Raw genomic sequence first — 20,141 nt, 5'->3', positions numbered from 1 at the left:
TCCCACAGTCCCACAGTGAGGTGGCAACAGAGCTTTACTGGCCTTTCCCTGTCTGGGGCCTGGGAGGGGAGCCCTGGAACCCCCAGGATGGAGAGAAGACCAAGATCTTGGGTGGAGGGTGGCACTGGCCAGGGCTTGGGTTGGGAGGCCAGGATTGGCATGGACTCGAGCTGAAGAGCTTGGTTCCTTCTGAAACGGGGAGAGGCTGGTCTGGAGATGGGGGTGGCCATCCCAGGGGCTCCCCGAGGATGTTTCGCCATCTGGACTGGGACTTCAAGAGCTGAAGCGCGTGTGTGTTGACAGGAGGAAGGCAGTGGGGAATGCAGGGTGGCCTGGGGCAGGATTTGGGAGTCTGGAGGCCAGACCTGGGTTCCAATCCCAGCTTTGTCACCCATCCACCGAGACTCTGTCCAGCTCTCTGAGCCCCTACCTCTGCATCTGTACATGGCGGTCATGGTGGTCAGACCCTGTCTCATCGGGTCACTGTGCAGGTTCAGGGAGGTCTGTGTGTGAGGACCTAGCCAGACTGAGCCCCAGGCCTTGAGAAGGGGCAGCCTGCCAGTCGTCCCTGCCCCTGCTGCATTTTTTTAAAATCCTCACCCGAGGATATGCTTTCACTGATTTTTTAAAAATATGTTTTTCTTGATTTTTAGAGAGAGAGGGAGAGGGTTAATAGAAACATCACTGATCGGCTGCCTCCTGCACGCCCCCTACTTGGGATGGAGCCCACAACCTTGACATGTGCCCTGACCGGGAATCAAACCAGTGACCTCTTGGTTCATGGGTTGATACTCAACCACTGAGCCACACAAGCCAGTTGTTTTCATTGATTTGAGAGAGAGAGGGAGGGAGAAAGAGAGAGAAAAAACCTAGATGTGAGAGAAAAACACCGATCGGTTGCCTCCTGTACCCACCCTGACTAAGGATCGAACCCGAGACCCTTCCGTGTGCCGAGCCGGCATGGCCATGAGTAAACCTGAGAGGGGGCGGTGACGGATGGAGATGACAGGAGAATAGGTGGGATGTTGCCCTCTGATGGAGAGGCAGCGCCAGGGCCTGCAAGCCTAGTCTTTATTTTATAGCCAGATTCCACGAGGCAGAGTAAGGGCGTGGTCAAGATGTTTACAACGTTCTTGTGGGTTTCAAATCTACTCAATTACATGCACCTGATCAAGCTTTGTTTACTTGCTGCACCTCCCGCAGCCTGTATCACTCAGCCACGTGGGACCACAGGTCCGGACCATAAGGTCAAGCTTACAACTCAGCCTTTGCCTATAATTGTGCTGGGACTTGCACGTGGCTTTGCCACGAGAGGATCGTGCCCTCTCATTAGTCCCAGGCTCGAACCTGTCCAAATGCTGTAGCCGGTCTCCACACTTCTGTATATGAGACAATGCTCCAATCAACGGAGCCACCCAGCCAGGGCGCCCCTAATACATTTTATGCGGCCTTCGTGGTATCTAAAAATATTAAATTAGTCAAGCCTGGTTGTTGTGGCTCAGCGGTTGAGCGTTGACCTATGAACCAGGAGGTTGAGGTTCGATTCCCAGTCAGGGCACATGCCTGGGTTGTGGGCTCGATCGATCCTTAGTGGATGATTCAATAAAAATATTTTTTTAATAAAAATATTAAATTAGTCAAAAAGCAGGTAATCTCAAATAAAAATCTAGATTTCTGCTTCTTTGAAAATTGAGTCACTCACTCATGAATTCAATGAACACACCTCTGTGAGGACTGCTGTGTGCCAGGCCTTGCCCTCGGACAGCCTTTGTTCTGCTGGGCAGGGCCATGGCCCCTCTTGAGCCCTCCAGCTCAACACATCCACAGCACCTCTGGCATCCTCGTCCCTGCCTGGCCCGGTGGGCATTTGGGGTTTGTGACTTGTGACCTTGGCCTTAACCCTTGTCTCATCCCCACCCCCAGCAACTGACGAACCACATCCGAGACACGCTGCCCGGGCTGCGTAACAAGCTGCAGAGCCAGCTGCTGTCCATCGAGAAGGAGGTGGACGAGTATAAGAACTTCCGTCCTGACGACCCAGCGCGCAAGACCAAGGCCCTACTGCAGTGAGGGTCTCCCCAGCTCTCCACGCCCCATCCCTGAGTGCGCCACCCCCCAGCCTCTCCTCTCCCGGGGCCCCCTCCACTGCACACCCTCAGGCCACACCACTCTCCCCGCAGGATGGTCCAGCAGTTCGCCGTGGACTTTGAAAAGCGTATTGAGGGCTCAGGGGACCAGATCGACACCTATGAGCTGTCGGGGGGAGCTCGCATCAACCGCATCTTCCACGAGCGCTTCCCCTTTGAGCTGGTCAAGGTAGGACGGGCTCCCCGGGGGAAGGATGGGGGGCTCAGGCCTCTCCCATGGATACCTGGGTCCTGGTGCCCAGCCCTGGGAGTGGGGCAGGCCCCATCTTGACCTCCCAGGTGTTGGGACAGGCCCTGACGGGCCATCTCTCAATCTCCTACACAGATGGAGTTTGACGAGAAGGAACTCCGAAGGGAGATCAGCTATGCCATCAAGAATATCCATGGCATTAGGCACGTATTGGGACCAGGGAGGGGGGCCGAACCCCAGAAGGCAGGGGGTCTAGTGCAGAGGCAGAGGGAGTGATGAATGAGCCTCCCTCAGGAAAGACCAAGAGCCCGGGTCCCCTCTCCCCTCAACCCCGACTTTCTGGCTCCCAGTTCCGACAGGCTCTGGGCGGGGGAGGTGGATGGGAGGCCTGGGCCACCTGCTCCCTGCAGCCTGCTGCCCTCCTGTGCTGTCCCTGGGAGCAGGGCCTGGAGGCTGGAGGAGCTGGGCAGAGCCCAGGATACAGGTGGCCAGTAGCACCCTCTGGGCCTGGGCTCCCTGCCCATCGCTAGGGTGAGACAGCGCCCCCGTTCTCTCCAGGCGGCTGCACAAAGCTGCCCAGCAATGGGTAGGCCCTGGGCGGAGCATCCCGGTACTGGCCTGTGTCCTTTTAGGATGGAAGGGTGCCTCTCACCCTTCAGATCCTCCACAGTCCCCGGATCCCCACTTCTTACCTTCTCGCCTTCTAGCGAACCCCAAGGCCTGTGGAGCCGGAAGGGGGCCTGGGAAATAGACTTCCTTAAAGGCTTAGACTCCCTTCGGGGACCCAGATCTACACAAGGTCATTGGAAGCACCTGCTATATGCCAGGCAGTGAGAGACCAAGATGCCCCTGCTTTCAAGCAGGTTCAATTCCAGGTTTGGCAGGGAATTCATAGACTGACACTAGTAACTGCACTGGTCAGGGCACAGAAAAAAGAAATCTCTCCTAGTCCTAAAATAAAACGCCCTATTCCTGGAAAGGCTCTTAAAGAGAACCCAGTTCAGCAGTTTTCAAACCGCTCCTGGCCACAGAACCTGTGCATGAACAGAATCTTAAGAGGAAGCAAGACACGAAGGCAGATATAAGCAGGCCTTGTCTTGTCCCAAAGAGCATCGGTTGAAAGTCCCTCCTGAGAATCCCTCCTGCCCATTTGGCAGATGGGGACACTGAGGCCCAGAGCGGGGTAGGGGGACCCGAGGGCAGAGCTCAGGGGTGTGGGGCACTCCTGGCAGGAGCTGGCCTGTGACACTGCCCTTCTCCCGCTCCGGGCGTTCAGAACGGGGCTCTTTACCCCAGACATGGCCTTTGAGACCATTGTGAAAAAGCAGGTGAAGAAGATCCGAGAACCGTGTCTCAAGTGTGTGGACATGGTTATCTCGGAGCTAATCAACACCGTTAGACAGTGCACCAAGAAGGTAACCAGCGGCCCGGCCAGCCCCCGCCTCTGCCCCGTCCTGCACTGCTGACAGGCGCCCCTCCCCACGCCCCCACCGCCTCCTTGGTAGCATGTCCAGACCTCGGCGGGGTGAGAAAGGCAGGCCACCACAGACCAGGACAGGGTGGGGGGCTTTCTGAAGGGGCCTCATCCAACCTCCTGGCCCCCGGGGCCCAGGACACCAAGGGATTAGACGCTGCGAGATGACAATGATCGTGGCTATTGACCCTGAGAGCCACCAAGAGCTCCCAGCTCAGGAGAATAGGGCTTGAGGGGACCCTGAGCCCCCTCTGCCCTCAGAGGTGGGCCATCTTTGGGGGCTCCAGGGAGGGTCTTGGGGAAGCCTGGGCCCTGGAGACAGTTGAGGGACAGGTCAGCCAGTGAGGTGCGGAGGACCCAGGTCTAGCAGGTACCCCCACTCCCACTGTCCTTCATCCTCCTCATCCCTCCCCCTCGCCCTCACGCAGGACCCCACTCAGGACCTCCGCCTTCCCCTCCATCACATCTCCTTCCGGAGACAGCACCCCTTCCGTCTGCTATGCCATCTGAGCCTCGAAGAACCACCCAAGGAGGGCAGGGCAGGGAGGACGGCACCCATTTCACAGCAGGAAAACCGAGGCTCAGGAGATCCAGGCCATGTTAGCTAGGAGGTGGCAGAGCTATTACTGTAAGCCAGGGCTTTGGACTCCAAGTCCAGTGCTCATTCGATTCCACCCCCCAGCCTCCCTTCCCTTCCTCCTCCCACTGCTGCCCTGGCCCTCTCTATCACCACCTCCACTCTTTCTGTCTTTCCTTTTCTCTCTCTTTCTGTTTTCCCGAGCTGAGTGCCTCCAGGGCCCTTTGGAGGAAAGGCAAAGGGTGCCCCTGGAGGAGAAAGGGGAGGGCCGGAGCAGAGCAGGGAGCTGAGCGTGGAGGTCAGGCAGCTACACTGCAACTCCAGGGGGCACCGTCTGCACCTTGGCCATGGCCATGCACGTGGCGCCCCCTGGAGTTGTGCAGGGCACAGCCTGGGCAGCCGGCTGCAGCACCCCTGGTGGAAGTAGGGTGTCGTGCTGGGCTCTGGAGTCAAGGTGGAGTGAACGCAGGAGGTGCTGGGAAACCTGGAATTGAACAGAATGGGTGGGCGGTGTTCTCGCCTTGGTCAGCCCCTTAGGAGGACCCTAGGCTGTGACCAAGACGGCATTGGAAAGAGAGAGGGGGCAGGCTCAGGGCAGCTGAGGAGCGAGGGACCCAGGGGCCTTGTACGGAACAGGGGGGTTGGTCCTTCAGAAGCACCCCCCCCCCCCCTGAGCCTGGGGGATGCTGGCAGCACCTGGGAGGCGCCAACCCCGGGAGGCGGTAGGGAGGGCCGGGTCCCATGCTCACATTGTCTTCTGTTCTCTCTCTTTCTCTGTGTCGGTGTCTCTCTCTCTTCCCCATGCCTGTGCCATCCTCCACCCTGACCCTGGTCCTGCTTGGCTTTCACTCCCCTCCTCCTCTCCCCCCTCCTCCTCCCTGGGTGCAGGACGGGCCTCTTCACACCTGACCTCGCTTTTGAAGCCACAGTGAAAAAGCAGGTGCAGAAGCTCAAAGAGCCCAGTATCAAGTGTGTGGACATGGTAGTCAGTGAGCTCACGTCCACCATCAGAAAGTGTAGTGAAAAGGTACGGCGGCCACCTGGGCGGGGCGGGGCCTGGCCCCCCTTCCTCACGGCTACGGCCTCCCGTGGGCAGAACCATCTGCTGAGCAGGCCTGGCAGCCTCTCGGCCGCCCACGTGGACGCCCATGCTGGCCGGGTGATTCTGGCCAGGGGATCCCTGCCAGTTTATAACCCTGGGTCTGCGTGCGCTCACAATCCCTTCAGGCCTCCATCTCGCCCAGAAGACTTCGCTCCAACCCGAGCATCCTCAATGCAGTGGCCTCTCCCACCAATAAGAGTAACAGTAACGTTGACAAGAAGGAACAGGCTGCTATTTATTGAGCAATTGCTATGTGCCAAGCACGAAGCTAAGTGCTTGCCTGTTACCTGCCTTAATCCTCTCAGCAACCCCAAGACGTGGTAGCATTCTCCCCACTTTACAGATGGTGACACTGAGTCTCCGTTAGGAAAAGCAGAGGGGGGTTCAGATTTGGGAGGCGGAGGGAAGAGATCTGGGATCAGGGCCTCCTGGGGGAAGGGAGCTGTCCCGGTCCCTCAAAACCAATTTGCCTCAAAGCCTATCGGATGACTGACTGTACGTTCATCCATACGCATCTGGCAGGGTCAGCCTCTTTGGAGTCCCCTGTGACCTTATAGACGCCTTTTTCCCATTTGTCTGCTTTTGAGCCTTTTGAGGACTTTTAGCCAGATTGTCTGAAGCAGTGCTTCCCAGGGGAGTGCCTGGGCATCCGCTGTCCGGGGGGGCCTTTCTAGAACACACATGCTGCCCCCTCCAAGCAGGCTGGGCCGGAATCCCTGCAGAAGAGCCCAGCTTGGCCTGTATTTGAAAAACTCCCTACGCTGGGGAGGTGGGGGCCATCTGCCTTAACTTCCCTTTTCAAATAGGCATCACAGTTTTCGTGGCTCCCACGCAATTAGTCACATGCACCCCTTTCACAACCCCCGTCTCCTTTTAGCCCACTTTCGAGTCAAATAGGGATAGACTAAGCAAATGAGCATCTTTTCAGTGCCCGGTGCAGGTGGAACAAAAGCTGGACTGGACTCTCCCATTCCACAATATGGTGACATCTAGGTCACGAGCCCAGGGCATCTCGAATCCCAGGCAACACCATCTTTTGTCAGACGTTGAAAACGCTGCCTCAAACCCCTTTACACACGAAGTCAAGACGTAACTAAAATTTTTAAAATAACTTTTATTTTCCCATTACAGTTGACGTACCGTATTATTGTAGTTTCAGGTGTACGCCCCAGTGATTGGACATGTATATAACGTATGAAGCGATCGCCCCGATAAATCTAGTACCATCTGACGCCATACATAGTTATCCCAATATTATCGACTGTATGCCCTGCGCTGTACAGACATCCCCGTGACTGCTCTGTAACTACCACTTTGTCCTTATTAATCCCTAATATGTTTTTTTATTTTATTTCCCTAATATGTTTTTTTAAAGTTGATTGCTTTTAGAGAGAGCGAGAGAGAGAAAGAGAAAGAGAGAGAGAGGGAGGGAGAGAGAATCATCAATTTGTTGTTCCACTGATTCATGCATTCATTGGTTGATTCTTGTATGAGCCCTGTCAGGGATGGAACCCATAACCTTGGTGTATCAGGGTGATGCTCTACCGGACTGAGCTGCCTGGCCAGGGCCTACATAAACATTTTTAATGACAGCATCATATTCCATTGAATAGAATTAGCACAGTTTACTTAACCATTTTCCTATTGGTGAACATTTAAATTGCCTCCGGGTTTTCAATATTATAAAATAACCTGGCAATGAACATCTTTGTTATAAAGAATTTTATTTTTTTCTCTCTAGAATTATTTCCTTAGGATAGATTCCTAGAAGACTGATTGCTGGATATAAACATTTAAAAACCATGGCACTCTTTGCTGGATTGAATTCCAAAAGAGAAAGTAATTATTGTAAATGCTAAAATTTGGGAAACAACCCAAAAGTCCATCCAGAGGAGGCTGATTACATAAAGCATCACACAGACAAAGACGATACAGTCATACCTTAGAGATGCTGGGAGTTTGGTTCCAGACCTCTGCCAGTAAAGGAAATGCCGCAATAAAGCGAGTCACACGCATTTTTTTGGTTTCCCAGTGCATATAACAGTTCTATCTACACTATACTGTAGTCTGTTAAGTATGCAATAGCATTTTGTCTAAAAAAAGCAATGTACATACCTTAACTTAAAAACACATTATTGCCCTAGCTGGTTTGGCTCAGTGGATAGAGCATCAGCCTGCAGACTGAGGGGTCCCAGGTTCGATTCTGGTCAAGGGCACATGCCAGGGTTGCAGGCTCTATCCCCAGTAGGGGGCATGCAGGAGGCAGTTGATCAATGATTCTCTCTCATCATTGATGTTTCTCTCTCTCTCTCTCCCTCTCTGAAATTTAAAAAAAACAAAACATTTTTTAAATACTTTATTGCTAAAAAATGCTAACCATCATCTAGCCATCAGAGAGTCATAATCTTTTTGCTAGTGGAGGGTTTTACTTTAATTTGTAAAAAATGCAGCATCTGCAAAGCGCAATAGAACAAGGTGTGCCTACAGCTGCTTAAAGGGCAATGCATACTGATTTTCTTTCACATGTTCCCTCCACAACTACTGTGGGCAGGAGGGGGGAGAAGTTTCAGAAAAGAATGTATAGTATTTAGGGGAGCAATATATATGAATGACAAAGTTCCAAAGACATAGCCACCAAATTGCTAACTATCACTTTAAGAGAGGGCAAGAACGTAGGAATTTTTCCATTTTCACTGCACACATTTTAATCACTTTCAAATTTCTTACAGTGAGTCTGTATGATTTTTGTGAGCAGGAAGAAATGATCAACAAAACATTTACAAAGGAAAGCTTTTGTATTACTTTTAAAAAGAGTTTTCCCTTTTGGTTTATTTCATGGATAGTAATTCTTCTTTTCTTTACGTGGCAAAATTCACCCTTTTTTTTTTTTTTTGCCTCCCTAAATGTCCCAGCGTCCAAACTCCTGGCAGAGACTTGAAAAATAGTCAACTGTCGTTATCCCCGGCCCTGCCAGGATCAGCTCTCCTCCCTGGATGAAATCTAGAGTGAGCGTCAGGCTTGCAGGGCGCAGCCCTCGGAGGGAAGGCGCCATCTCCCACCCCTTCCCCCAGCAGACACAGAGGCTCGCAGAGGAGTGCCGGCAGGGCAGGGGCTGGCTTTGAACCCAGAGCCGTGTGGCTCCCAGGCCTGTGCCCCTCACCACCCACGGGTGGGCTCCAGCTGACCACCCTGCTCAGCCAGGGTCTGAGAGAGAAAAGTTCCGTTTTTAAAAACTGGCTAAAAATTCTGGGAAGGCGCAGAGGCAGGAGCATGGAAAAAGATGCTCAAAAGGAGGAGAGAGCTCCAGGGGCTGAGACACGTGGAAAACTTGACGCACGTGACATCCAGGCGGTTAGCGGGAGGACTGGTCATGCTCTTTGGCAAATTGCTCCCTCCTCCTCCCTCCTCGCCCACCCTCCCCCACTCCCCGGCACCCCACCCGGGAAGGGAGCCCTGGGGACCACCTCAGAGGAGGCCTGCGGGTGTGGTGACTCAGTCCCCAGTCCCTGCTCCAACTCGGAGAAAGAGTGGGAACCACCCCTGGAGTCTCTCGGGGCAGCAGGGTCCAATGGCCTCTCCAGGAGTTTGTTTTTAAGCCCCTGGTTTACGGCCTGCCCCCCCCCCCTCCCCCCGTCCCCTGGGCTTGGCCACATCAGTCACACCCTTGCATCTGCCTCCCTGGGCTGGCATCCAGGGTGCTGCTTCCTTCCCCATCCTCCTGCCTCTCCAATGCGGCCCCCCCGCCCCCCTGCCCCCCCCCCCCCCCCCCCCCCGCCATCTCCTTGACCTCCATCTCGCCCTCAGAGTCACCACCGGGACCTAGTCATGCTAACGTCCAGCTCTCTTCCCACATAGGGGGACCCACCTGAGTGCCCTGACCCAGGGACGGCGAGTGGCTCTGGCTTTGCCTACTTGGCCCATGTGGCCCTGAGTGGGGAGGGCCCTGTGGGTGAGCCCCCCTCCGTCAGCAGCTCAGAGAGTCTCCCTCCCCGAGGCGGTGCAGGGTCGGAGTCAGAGGGCAGAGGAGCCGTGTCCCTGCACCTTGGCAAGGAGGGCAGCCATCCATCCTTCCTTCACCCCCTCACTCCTTCATGTGCCCTCTCCCCGCACTGGAGGTGCGCCTGGCCCCGCCCCTGCCTTCAGGGCGGTTAGAATACTGTTTGACGAGGAGAGATGACAGGGAGACCCCCAATCCAGCTCTTGGGGTGGTCGGGCAGGCTTTTGATGGAGGTGACATCCAACAGTGTCTTGAAGGAGAGTGAGTCACCCTGGGCTTGGTCCACAGCCCAGCTCAGCTGAGGGCAGAGTTCACGGCAGAGGGGGCGGCCTTGGAGCAACTTTCCCTTCAGCCTCCGTTGACAAAAACTGGGAGGAAGTGGTGCTGCTGAGCTCCTAGCCCCAAAGGGGAGGGTAGAGACAGGTTGGCCGGCCAGCTCGGAGCCAGACAGACGTGGCTGGGGATGACGGTGCCAGTCGGGAGCATGCAGAGAGGGGCACACCGGGTGGGTTCTACCAGGAGGGCCAGGGGCCCAGCCAGGCCCCCGCGGGGTACTGCTCATGCTGCTGCCCCCCTCCGCATGCCCCCCATGTCCTTGCATGTTTGTGCCTGTGGCTCCCGTATGTGTGACCGCTGGTTCCCTGCCTCCCAGCTCTGACAAGGCGCATGGCCATCCCCAGCCTGACTCAGGAGGCACCGTGGGCCCTGTCCTCCCCAGATCCTTCCTGGATAGGGGTTCCCTGCCTGTCACCCCTCCTCGCTGTCCCTCCACACCTTCAAGCGAGGGGCGGCCCCGAGGGCCAGTGAAAGCTCTGGGAGCTCACAGTCCTCCAAGCAAAGGCCCCAGCGGCCCATGTCTGTTTCCAAGATGGGGCCAGGGAGCGAGCTGACTCCCACGGCATTTCCGCCCCTGGAAAGGCCCTCCCCTCCGAGGGCCTCGGTAGGACAGGGATGAAGGCCTGGAGCCAGGGATTCCCTGGAATTGCCACTTGGAACCCTCACTCGGAGGAAAGGGGTGGCCGTGGCTTGGTGCCAGGGGCTTCCTGAGGCCCCAGGTCTCACCCCCCCCCTCCCGCTCTGGCATTCTGTGTGTGCCTCCCCCCGACGCCCGGGCCCCTGCACTCTGGTGGGCGGGGGTGTTTGCTCCCGTGCAGTGCCCCCTGTGTACCGGCTCTCTCCCCTCCGCCTCCCCCAGCTCCAGCAGTACCCCCGGCTGCGCGAGGAGATGGAGCGCATCGTGACCACCCACATCCGGGAGCGCGAGGGGCGCACCAAGGAGCAGGTGAGCCACAGCGCCTCCTCCCTGGCCTTTCGCCCTGGTCCTCGACTGTCCCTTCTGTGTCAGCCTTCCGCCTGCTTCCTGTCCTCAGACCAAACCTCTGCTTCTCATTGCGGGAATATAACATAAATTTACTACTTACGTGTGCAGTTCTGTGGTATGAAATCCATTCACGTTGCTGTGCAATCATCACCATCATCCATTCCCAGAACTTTTCATCTTCCCCAAATGAAATCCTGTCCCCACAAATACTAGCTCCCCTCCCCCTCCCCCTTCCCTCAGCCCCTGGCACCCACCACTCTACTTCCTGCTTCTAGGAATTTGACAACTCGAGGGTCCTCGCATGAGTGATAGCGTAGGACATTTGTCCTTTTGTGTCTGGCTGATGTCACTTAGCATAATGTTTTCAAGTTTACCCGTGTTGTCGTAGCAGGGGTCAGCACTGCCTTTCGGGGGCTGAATAACATGCCATTGTGGGGACGCACCACATTGTGGGTAAACCAAGCCGGCTTGTTTCCAGCTTTGGGCCGTTGCAAGTAGTTCTTCTAGGAACATAGGTGTACACGTATCTCTTGGAGACCCTGCTTCCGATCCTTATGGGTACATACCTGGAAATGGAATTGCTGGATCAGATGGTAATTCTGTGTAATCCTATGTATGATCATTTTTTGAGGAACCACCATACTGATTCCCAAAGCAGCTGTACCATTTCACATCCCCTCCCCTCACACACACACACCCCAACACCTGCTTCTCAACTTCCTGGCAGTCTGTCCTCTGGCCGTCTCTCTCTGGGCCTCTCTCTCTAGTTGCGGTTTCTCTGGGTCACCCATACCTGTCCCAGCCACCTCTCCTCCTCTCATGTAGCCATTAATCAAACATTCATTCAACCATTGGCTCACACACGTGTTCCCGAATGCCGTCGCTGAGCTGGGAGGAGCCGGCCCTCCTCGGGGCCCTCAGGAAGCTCCCAGGCAAGTCCTCTCTTCTCGTCCCTCTCGCATCCTCCTGTCCAAGCCCACCTCTGCCTCCAGTTTCCCAGCCTCTATCCTTGCACACCCCCTTTCCTGTCCTCAGCCCCTCCCATTTTTGTTTTTGAGGTCGTTTATGAATTCTTATTGGTCTCTTTAATTACAAGAGTGATAAACACTCAAGGAAAAACAGATGTGATTACGTTACAAGTAAGTGTCCCTCCATCACTCTTCCCTGCTCCCAGTTTCTCCCACAGAATAACCACTATTTTTTAAAATATATTTTATTGACTTTTTACAGAGAGGAAGGGAGAGGGATAGAGAGTCAGAAACATCGATGAGAGAGAAACATCGATCAGCTGCCTCCTGCACACTCCCCGCTGGGGATGTGCCTACAACCAAGGTACATGCCCTTGACCGGACTCGAACCTGGGACCCTTGAGTCCGCAGGCTGAGGCTCCATCCATTGAGCCAAACCGGTCAGGGCAGAATAACCACTATTGCCAGCGTGGTGTGTCCCCTCCCGGCATTTTTCCTTGGCACACTCAGATTCCAGGTTCCATCTGACTCTAAGAGAACCGCAGCCGGTTGGACACCTACTACATGTCAGACATGTCACCGGCCTCATCTCATGGTGTCTTCCCCGCTCCTACGAGATGGAAACAATTCCTTTGTGGAACTTGAGGCTCGGCGAGGACAGGCCCCAGGCTCGCAGGAGGCAGCAGGCCCTGGGCTGCACCGTGCAGTGTGCATCAGGAATGTCACTCTCATTGAGACCGAGCTAGGAATCCCATCAGTCTCCGTCATTTACAAAGAGGATCTTCCTAAGCTGGAGCCTAGACACTGTCCTCATCCTTTGAACAGCTTTATTGTTTAGAGCAGCGGTTCTCAACCTGTGGGTTGCGACCCCTTTGGGGGTCAAACGACCCTTTCACAGGGGTCATCTAAGACCATTGGAAAACACATATATAATTACGTGTTGTTTTTGTGATTAATCACTGTGCTTCAATTATGTTCAATTTGTAACAATGAAATTGGGGGTCACCACAACATGAACTGTATTAAAGGGTCGCAGCATTAGGAAGGTTGAGAACCACTGGTTTAGAGGGTACCATCATCTATTTCACCTTTTTTTTTTTTAATACAGAGAGGAACGTAGAGGGAGAGAGAGAGAAACATCAAAGATGAGAGAGAATCATTGATCAGCTGTCTCCTACACACCCCCTACTGGGAATGGAGCCCGAAACCTGGGCACCTCCTGGTTGATGATCAACCACTGAGCCACACCGGCCAGACTATTTCACCTTTTGGTGGCCATTGGCCTGTTCCCAATTTTTCTCTACTGCAAACCACACCACACTGAACACCCTAGTGTATGTATCTTTGCCCAGTTGATGAGTTTATCTATGAGATGTAGTTCTAGAAGTGAATCTATACATTTTAGTGTTAAATATTACCCGATTGCCCTCCAAGAATTCGATCCTAATTTATACTTCCACCAATAGTTGATGAGAGAATCTACCTTCTCACAATTATGCCCACACTGGCCATTATCAATATTTAGCACTAAACTGATAGGCTTAAAGGGGCCTCATGGTTTTAGCTTACATTTCTTTATCACTGGGGGTGAACGTTCTTTATCCTTATTGGCTATCCGTATTTCTTCTCTGAGTTACCCATTCCCATTCTTTGACCATTTTGATTTGTGCTGCTTGTGTAGGAACTCTTCATTTATTACGGGTACTGTTATGTGTGTATGTATTCACTTATTATAGACTGTGGATGTATTTATTATGGACCCTGTAGTGCTGTGAGAATGTCATGCATTTTAACACTTTGTGGTGTCTTTCCCACCTGCCCCCTGTCCGGTGTGTCCTGGAAGGTCATGCTCCTCATCGACATTGAGCTGGCTTACATGAACACCAACCATGAGGACTTCATCGGCTTTGCCAAGTGAGTGCTCCCTGGGCAGAGAAGGTGACTGTGTGTGTGTGTGTGTGTGTGAGAGAGAGAGAGAGAGAGAGAGAGAGAGAGAGAGAGAGAGAGAGAGACGCCCAGGCCTTCTGGGTTAACGCTCTGCGTTTGGCGCCCACTGAGCAGTGGCAGTGGAGCTGGGCCTCTTGAAAGGAGAAGTTCTGAGATGAGACTCTTCCCTCTCTCCCCTTCAGTGCTCAGCAGAGGAGCAGCCAGATGAACAAGAAGAAGGCTTCAGGGAACCAGGTGAGTGAGCCCCGGTGCCCCAGCCCGAGGGATGGAGGGTGCCGGACGGACGCCAAGCTCTGAGAGCCCCCTCCCCCGAGGGGAAGGGTCCCACGGGGGCCAGGGAGCCTGTCAGCTGCCAGCCACAAGCCTCCCACTCTGCCTCAGTAACCCTCTCTCCTCTCTCCCGATGCTTCTCGTGGTTGATATGGTTACCTCTTTGCAGGATGAGATTCTGGTGAGTACCAGGACTGGGGCTCTTGGCTTGTGTAGCGAGGGGGAGGGAGGGGCCCATTGCAGTGGGGATGGGCAAGAGGGGACCCTTTGGCTCGAGCGGCTTGCACACACCAGCACAGTTGCCCACACGTGCTCTCAGGCCAGAGGCAAGGCCTCGCCACACACAGAGTCCCAGCAACCTGTCCATCAATGCACATGAGCTAAGTGCTACTTCAGGCAGAGGCAGACCATGTGGGCGGGGGTGGGGGGAAATGCCTGGCAGGGGCCTGGCACTTAGTAGGTGCTGCTTAAATGTCTCTTGGATGGACGGACGGGTGGGAAAGAAGCATGCTAGCCATCTCCACCAGGAAATAAAGCGATGAGTGACATGTCATGAGACACGTCCCTCCTCATCTGTTGTGTCCAGATCTCGGTGGACACATCACTTCTCCACCCCAGTTGCACACACGAGCCACAGAGCCCTGGGCTGCTCTAGAGGCTGGAGTTTCTTTGTAATAATCGAGGTGTTTATGTGATTGTTTCCCTCCCAAACCCAACAGGGGAAGGGCTGGGTCTGTCCTGTTCACCGGAAAATCCCCAGTGCCCAGCCCTGTGCCTGGCACACGACAGGCGCTCAGTAGAATAAAGTAATTAATGAATGGATTACCCCAGGGCAGTTCGGTTCAGCGAACACTCACTGGGGCCTACACTGTGCTGGCCCCTGGACAGGAGGCAGACCCTGGCCCTGCACCTCGGAGACCCGGGCCTGCAGGCAGGGCCCAGGCAGGGTGGGAGTCGGGAGAGGGGGCGGTCCTGGTGTGGGGGCTCTGGAGAGGGGTTTGGGTGAGCAGGGAGGGGGGCAGGACTAGGGGTGGCCAAGGGAGGACCAAGGCTGCAAGCGAGGGCACGGAGCAGGGTGACAAAGCCTGCTGGTCAGATGCTGAGATCCACAGTGTCAGGGTGTGGCATTTGGACTCAACTCCGAAGGCAGCGACAAGACACTGAGTGGATCTTCACTGGACTGGGACCGGATGGGAGAGGAGTCCCTGTTAATGGCTCAGGCCACTACTCAGCTGCTGATCCGCCATGTGACTTGGGTTCTCTTCGAGACTCTTGGGGAAGCCGGAGAGGGTAAGGAGGGCTCCGAGGGTCTCAGAAGTGGGCCTGGCCCCCAGGACTTTCCCACCGGCCCCAGGATCCTTGGATCTTCTGTGGACGCTCAGAAGAGAAGCCAGGGAGGGAGAAGCAGCTCCCTGTCCTCTCAGAAGAGAAACCAGGGAGGGAGAAGCAGCTCCCCGTCCTCTCAGTCTGGGCCTCCACCAGGGTCTGGGCCGTGGCTCTGCCCTTAGAGTCCAATCCAGGGGCCCTGGTCTGTGCCCGATGGCTCAGGACTGCTGCTTCCTGCTGTGGAAGGAGACCTTTGCCTGTAACTCCGAGCTGCCCCCAGGGAGAAGGGGCCTGGGCGTCTCAAGCTCAGCCCCTTCCCCCTCCCCCACTCCCTACCACCCCAACCTGTGTCTGGGGCCAAAGACCCTTAGGGCCCTACTATTGTAGCACTCAGGCCACGTGTATTCATTGATCACTTACTGTCTGTTGAGCACTCTGCAAGGTGCTGGGATACAATGATCAAGAGAATTGACAGCTCAGCAAGAGAGGCTGACATCAACGGATACACACACACACACACACACACACACACGTTAATTCAAGATCCCAGTTATTGTCATAGTAGAAGATTTAAGAGAGTGATAAAAGATTATAATGGGGGTCCTGACTTTTACTGGGCGGGGGGGATAGAGAGGGCCTGCCTGAGAATGAATGTGACTTCTGAGCCGATACACAGAGGGGGAGTAGGCATTTGCCAGGCACACAGGAGGGGAAGTGCTCTGTAGGCAGAGGCAACAGCAGCACGTGCAAAGTCCCTGAGGTCGGAAACAGGCCTTAGAATAAATCGGATCTTAAGCTGAAAAGGCACTCAGAGTTGTCTTGCCCAGTCGGCCGCCTAAGCTCGACTTGTGCACTGTCAGTGGTGGGGGCTCCTCTCCTCCCCAGGCCAGCAGGGCCCAACGCACGTGGCACTGAAGGTCAGAAGGCTCTTTACCCTGAGCTCGGCCTTCCTCTGTCCTCCAACCTGTTCACTGGTGGTTCAAACCAGGCCAGGTCTGGCCCCCACCCTCCCGGACCGGCCAGGCCGCCACGAGCTGGGGGAGGGGTGGGCTTTTGAGGGCCTCTCTTTGCCTACCCCAACCTCCCCGGGGAAGCCTGGACTCCGCCCACTGACCTCCTGCCCCCTCACCCTGCAGGTCATCCGGAAGGGCTGGCTGACCATTAACAATATTGGCATCATGAAGGGGGGTTCCAAGGAGTATTGGTTTGTGCTGACGGCCGAGAATCTGTCCTGGTACAAGGATGATGAGGTGAGTAAAGGGGTTGGACTGGTGGCCAAAGTCAGGCTCAGAGCCTATCCCTGGCTTGGCAGGGACTGGACCGCCCAGCAGGGGGGTTTACAAATCCCATCAAAGACCCGTGGGTGGAGCTGGGCCGCAAGGATCAGGGGCTGGCAATCGTGGGGGCTCATCGGGGCTGGGCAGAGAAGGTGGCGTGGCAGGACTGGGGAGCCTGGGCTGAGCACCCTTAAAGAGGGTGGGCGAGGGTGTTGGGCACCCCTCCAACCCCAAGCCCCGGCCCTGCAGCCGTCCTGTTCTCCTGCTCCAGGGCGCGCCACCTCTTCTGTGGCCCCCACAGACCCATGACACACACAGTCCAGCTGCCAGCCACCCTGTTAACCCCTGCATCCCAGTCCCCCAGGCCCCAGTGTCCAAGGGACATGCCCAGAGCGCCTCTAGGCTGAGGAGTCAGGAGTGATGGGGTCCCACAGAGGCGCCCCTCCCTGCCCAGTGGGGCACACAGACCACCCCCACCAGCCACCGCCCTCCCCTGCTGCTGGTCTCCTTTAAGAATGAGTCTATTTGGCTTCCACATCTGGATTCCAGAGGTGACCAGAGAGAGCGGGGAGGGCTGGGGGGGCTTGTGGTAATGAACTCCAGCTGGCTGCAGTGTGGGGGAGGGGACCCTCTTCTTCCTGAGGGGCCGTTGGAGAAGGGGGCGCCCTCCACTCTCAATGGGGTAGCAGGGCTCAAGGGGGGGGGGGTGATTTTGGTCTCCCAGCCCCCCCCCCCCTTGTTCTCTGCCCCCTTCAAGTCGCCCTGGACAGGCCCCATCCCCACCTTGGGAGGGACCCTCTGTCGTCACTCGCAGGGGCGCCAGGCCATCTGGACCTCATTACCTCAAGCCTGGCCTCTCCCCGAACACAGGGGCCGGGGAAGGGATGGAGTGTGAGGTGGCGGGGCAGGCGGGTGTGGGGGCGTTGCTTCCTGCTCTGTGGCCCAGGCTGGCTCCCCTGGGCTGGGGGCGCCCACTGCAGGCCCCACGCCTGACCGTGTGACCTGGGGCTGACCGGCTGCACTGCGGGTGAAGGGAGTGTGTGGGGGGCCCTGTCCTCATACCTGTGGATAAAGGGGTCTTTCTTGGGCTCTGGGTGGACATTTGAGCTGAGCTGTGTGGGAGCGGGCCCTGCGTGTACGTGGGGGGCGGGGAGGAGGGGGAGAGTGAGTGCCGGGAGGGGGAGGGGAGGCTTGTGGCTGTTGTGTGCGGGCGTTTTGTGGGAGGGAGTTTGGGGTGTAAGCATCTAGGTATGTTGGTATATGAGGGTCTCATGTGTATCTGGGGGCAGACTGTGTGCCTGAAGCATGACTCGGGAGTGTGTGCTGTGTTCTTTGTGTCAGTGTTAGTGTGTGGGGGGACATAAGGGGGAAGGGGGTGTGTGTGCAGTGTCTGAGAATATGTATGTGTTTGGGATGTAAGATGGGAGAGGACCAGTGTTCCATTTGAAGAGTGTGTATGTGTGTGTGTGTGCGCGCGTGCCCTCACCTCTGTGTGTGTGTGTCCTCACCCATGTGTATGTGTGTGTGTGTGCGCATGCCCTCACCTCTGTGTGTGTGTGTGTGCACCCTCACCTCTGTGTGTGTGTGTCCTCACCCGTGTGTGTGTGTGCACCCTCACCTCTGTGTGTGTGTGTGTGCACCCTCACCTCTGTGTGTGTGTGTGCACCCTCACCTCTGTGTGTGTGTGTGTGTGCACCCTCACCTCTGTGTGTGTGTCCTCACCCGTGTGTGTGTGTGTGTGTGTGTGCGCGCCCTCACCTCTGTGTGTGTGTGTGTCCTCACCTCTGTGTGTGTGTGTGTGCACGCCCTCACCTGTGTGTGTGTGTGTGCCCTCACCTCTGTGTGTGTGTGTGTGTGTCCTCACCCGTGTGTGTGCCCTCACCCATGTGTGTGTGTGCGTGTGTGCCCTCATCCGTGTGTGTGTGCGTGTGTGTGTGCTTGCACTGTGCTTGGGGCATGGATGTGTGATTTAAAACGCGGGTGTGTGTGGGTGCCTGAGTTGGGGGGTGTGCATGTGTTGGATGTGAGTGGAATTTTGCACTAGAACATCCGGGGTCATGGAGGTGGTCCCGGCTGAGGGGGAAGGGGATCTGTCCCCCATCTTCCCCCAGCCGCCGGCCCTCTGGTCTTTGGGATTTGGGTGACCCTCAGGGCAGACAGCTACCCACATCCCCAGCCCTCCTCAACTCCCCCATCTTCTCAGACTCCCTTCACCACCCCCTCAGCACCCCCACCCCATCTCACAGCAGGATGGCACCCCCTCCCTCTGCACCTCCCCCCAGCCCACCCTCTGCCCCCCATGCCCCCGGCCCCAGCTCCAAGCTCCGGCTCTGGGATGGCAGTCGGTCCAGCTCTCCAGCGGCGCCGAGGGTCTAACCCAGCCAGCCTAACCAATGTGCAGACTACTGTACAATTTGGGAGTCCTGAACAGATAGTCTAAACACTGGGTAGACGGAGTGGTCCATCCAGGCGGCGGCGTCTGGCGTCTGGCGTCCGGTGGGAGCTTCGGCCCGGCTCCTGGAGATCCAAGACCCCCAGCCCCAGCCCAGCCAGCCCACGTCCCCTCTCTGCTCTCGGCTCCCCTTCTGCCTCCTTTGACGTGGCAGGGGTGAGCAGGCGCTGTGGCTGGGAAGGAGGGGCCTGGGGAGGGGGCCGGCCAGCAGGAAGGGAGGGGTGGGGGGAGGCGGCCACTCCTGCCTAGTGTCCAACCCCAGAGCTCAGGGCTGTGGCGGCGGGGCCTCCCTCGAATGCTTCCAGATGTTCCCTGGCCTCATGTGCAACTTCCTCCTCTCCTCCCCCAGCCGCCCTCTGGGGCTCCGGGCCGCCGGGCCACTCGCCTGGCATAAAGAGGGCTTTATGTGGCTGGACAGGCCAGGCGGGTGCAGGGGCAGAGCGAGGTGGGCAGGATGAGGCCAGGACAGGGAGCAAGGTTCTCCTGAGCCCAGCCCCCACCTGAGATGGAGGCTGAGGCCCCTGCCCAAGTCCTGAGTCCCCAACACCCACACAGACCTCCTCCCCCTCCCCAGCGTGGGTCCTGTGGCGGTGGGTGGGCAAGTGGGTTACCCACAGCAGAGACCGCTCCTCCCAGAGCCCCATCCTGGACTCCCCCCTCCAGAAATCTCTGGGCCCCTCCCCTTAACGCAGCATCCTCCAGACATGTCGGCCCCCACCAGACTCACACACGTGTGCACGTGGGCCTGGCACTCACATGCCCATCCACGGATACACGTAACTCCTCCAAGAACGACTACAGATAAACTAGGCGCGTCCAGCCCGCTACACAAGCTGTGTGCACAGGAACACATGAACGCACACCCGTGTCCTACAGTCACGTTCATGCCAACACATAGACATTGACACTTGCCACACACATCTATGTAAATGTGCACACATCCTCACGGGCACACACACATGCTCACATGGACACACGGCTGTGCTGGCACCTCCTCAGACACACAGCTCTGCAGCGCAGACTCATGGGCACGCCCACGGTGGCGAGAGGAGATGTGTGTGCACAGACTCGCCATCTCCAGCCTGCGCTGTGT

General features: G+C 56.4%; 1 protein-coding gene across 11 annotated transcripts in view; it reads left to right on the top strand.

The window, feature by feature from the left end:
* Positions 1 to 20,141, top strand: part of DNM1 (dynamin 1) — a 44,466-nt gene that overhangs the window by 15,161 nt on the left and 9,164 nt on the right. For 8 of the 11 annotated variants that reach the window (XR_011473349.1, XR_011473350.1, XM_070430568.1 and 5 more), the window contains exons 7-15: positions 1,924 to 2,066; positions 2,181 to 2,316; positions 2,473 to 2,540; positions 3,614 to 3,752; positions 10,683 to 10,769; positions 13,620 to 13,690; positions 13,906 to 13,957; positions 14,163 to 14,174; positions 16,456 to 16,569. Coding sequence is in view for 9 of the 11 variants with exons in the window: in XM_070430568.1 (XP_070286669.1) it covers positions 1,924 to 2,066; positions 2,181 to 2,316; positions 2,473 to 2,540; positions 3,614 to 3,752; positions 10,683 to 10,769; positions 13,620 to 13,690; positions 13,906 to 13,957; positions 14,163 to 14,174; positions 16,456 to 16,569 (822 nt within the window). In the remaining 2 variants the exon portion in view is untranslated. Of the gene's footprint in view, positions 1 to 1,923; positions 2,067 to 2,180; positions 2,317 to 2,472; positions 2,541 to 3,613; positions 3,753 to 5,276; positions 5,416 to 10,682; positions 10,770 to 13,619; positions 13,691 to 13,905; positions 13,958 to 14,162; positions 14,175 to 16,455; positions 16,570 to 20,141 lie in introns of all 11 variants that reach the window. The other 3 variants (XM_070430567.1, XM_070430565.1, XM_070430572.1) reach the window with 1 other exon arrangement.

Source organism: Myotis yumanensis, unplaced genomic scaffold, assembly GCF_028538775.1.
Source record: "Myotis yumanensis isolate MYYU_CA2020_CCGP unplaced genomic scaffold, mMyoYum1.0.hap1 SCAF_12, whole genome shotgun sequence".
Taxonomy (NCBI): domain Eukaryota; kingdom Metazoa; phylum Chordata; class Mammalia; order Chiroptera; family Vespertilionidae; genus Myotis; species Myotis yumanensis.
Note: the sequence above shows the minus strand (reverse complement) of the source record. Positions and strands in the feature narration are given on the sequence as shown.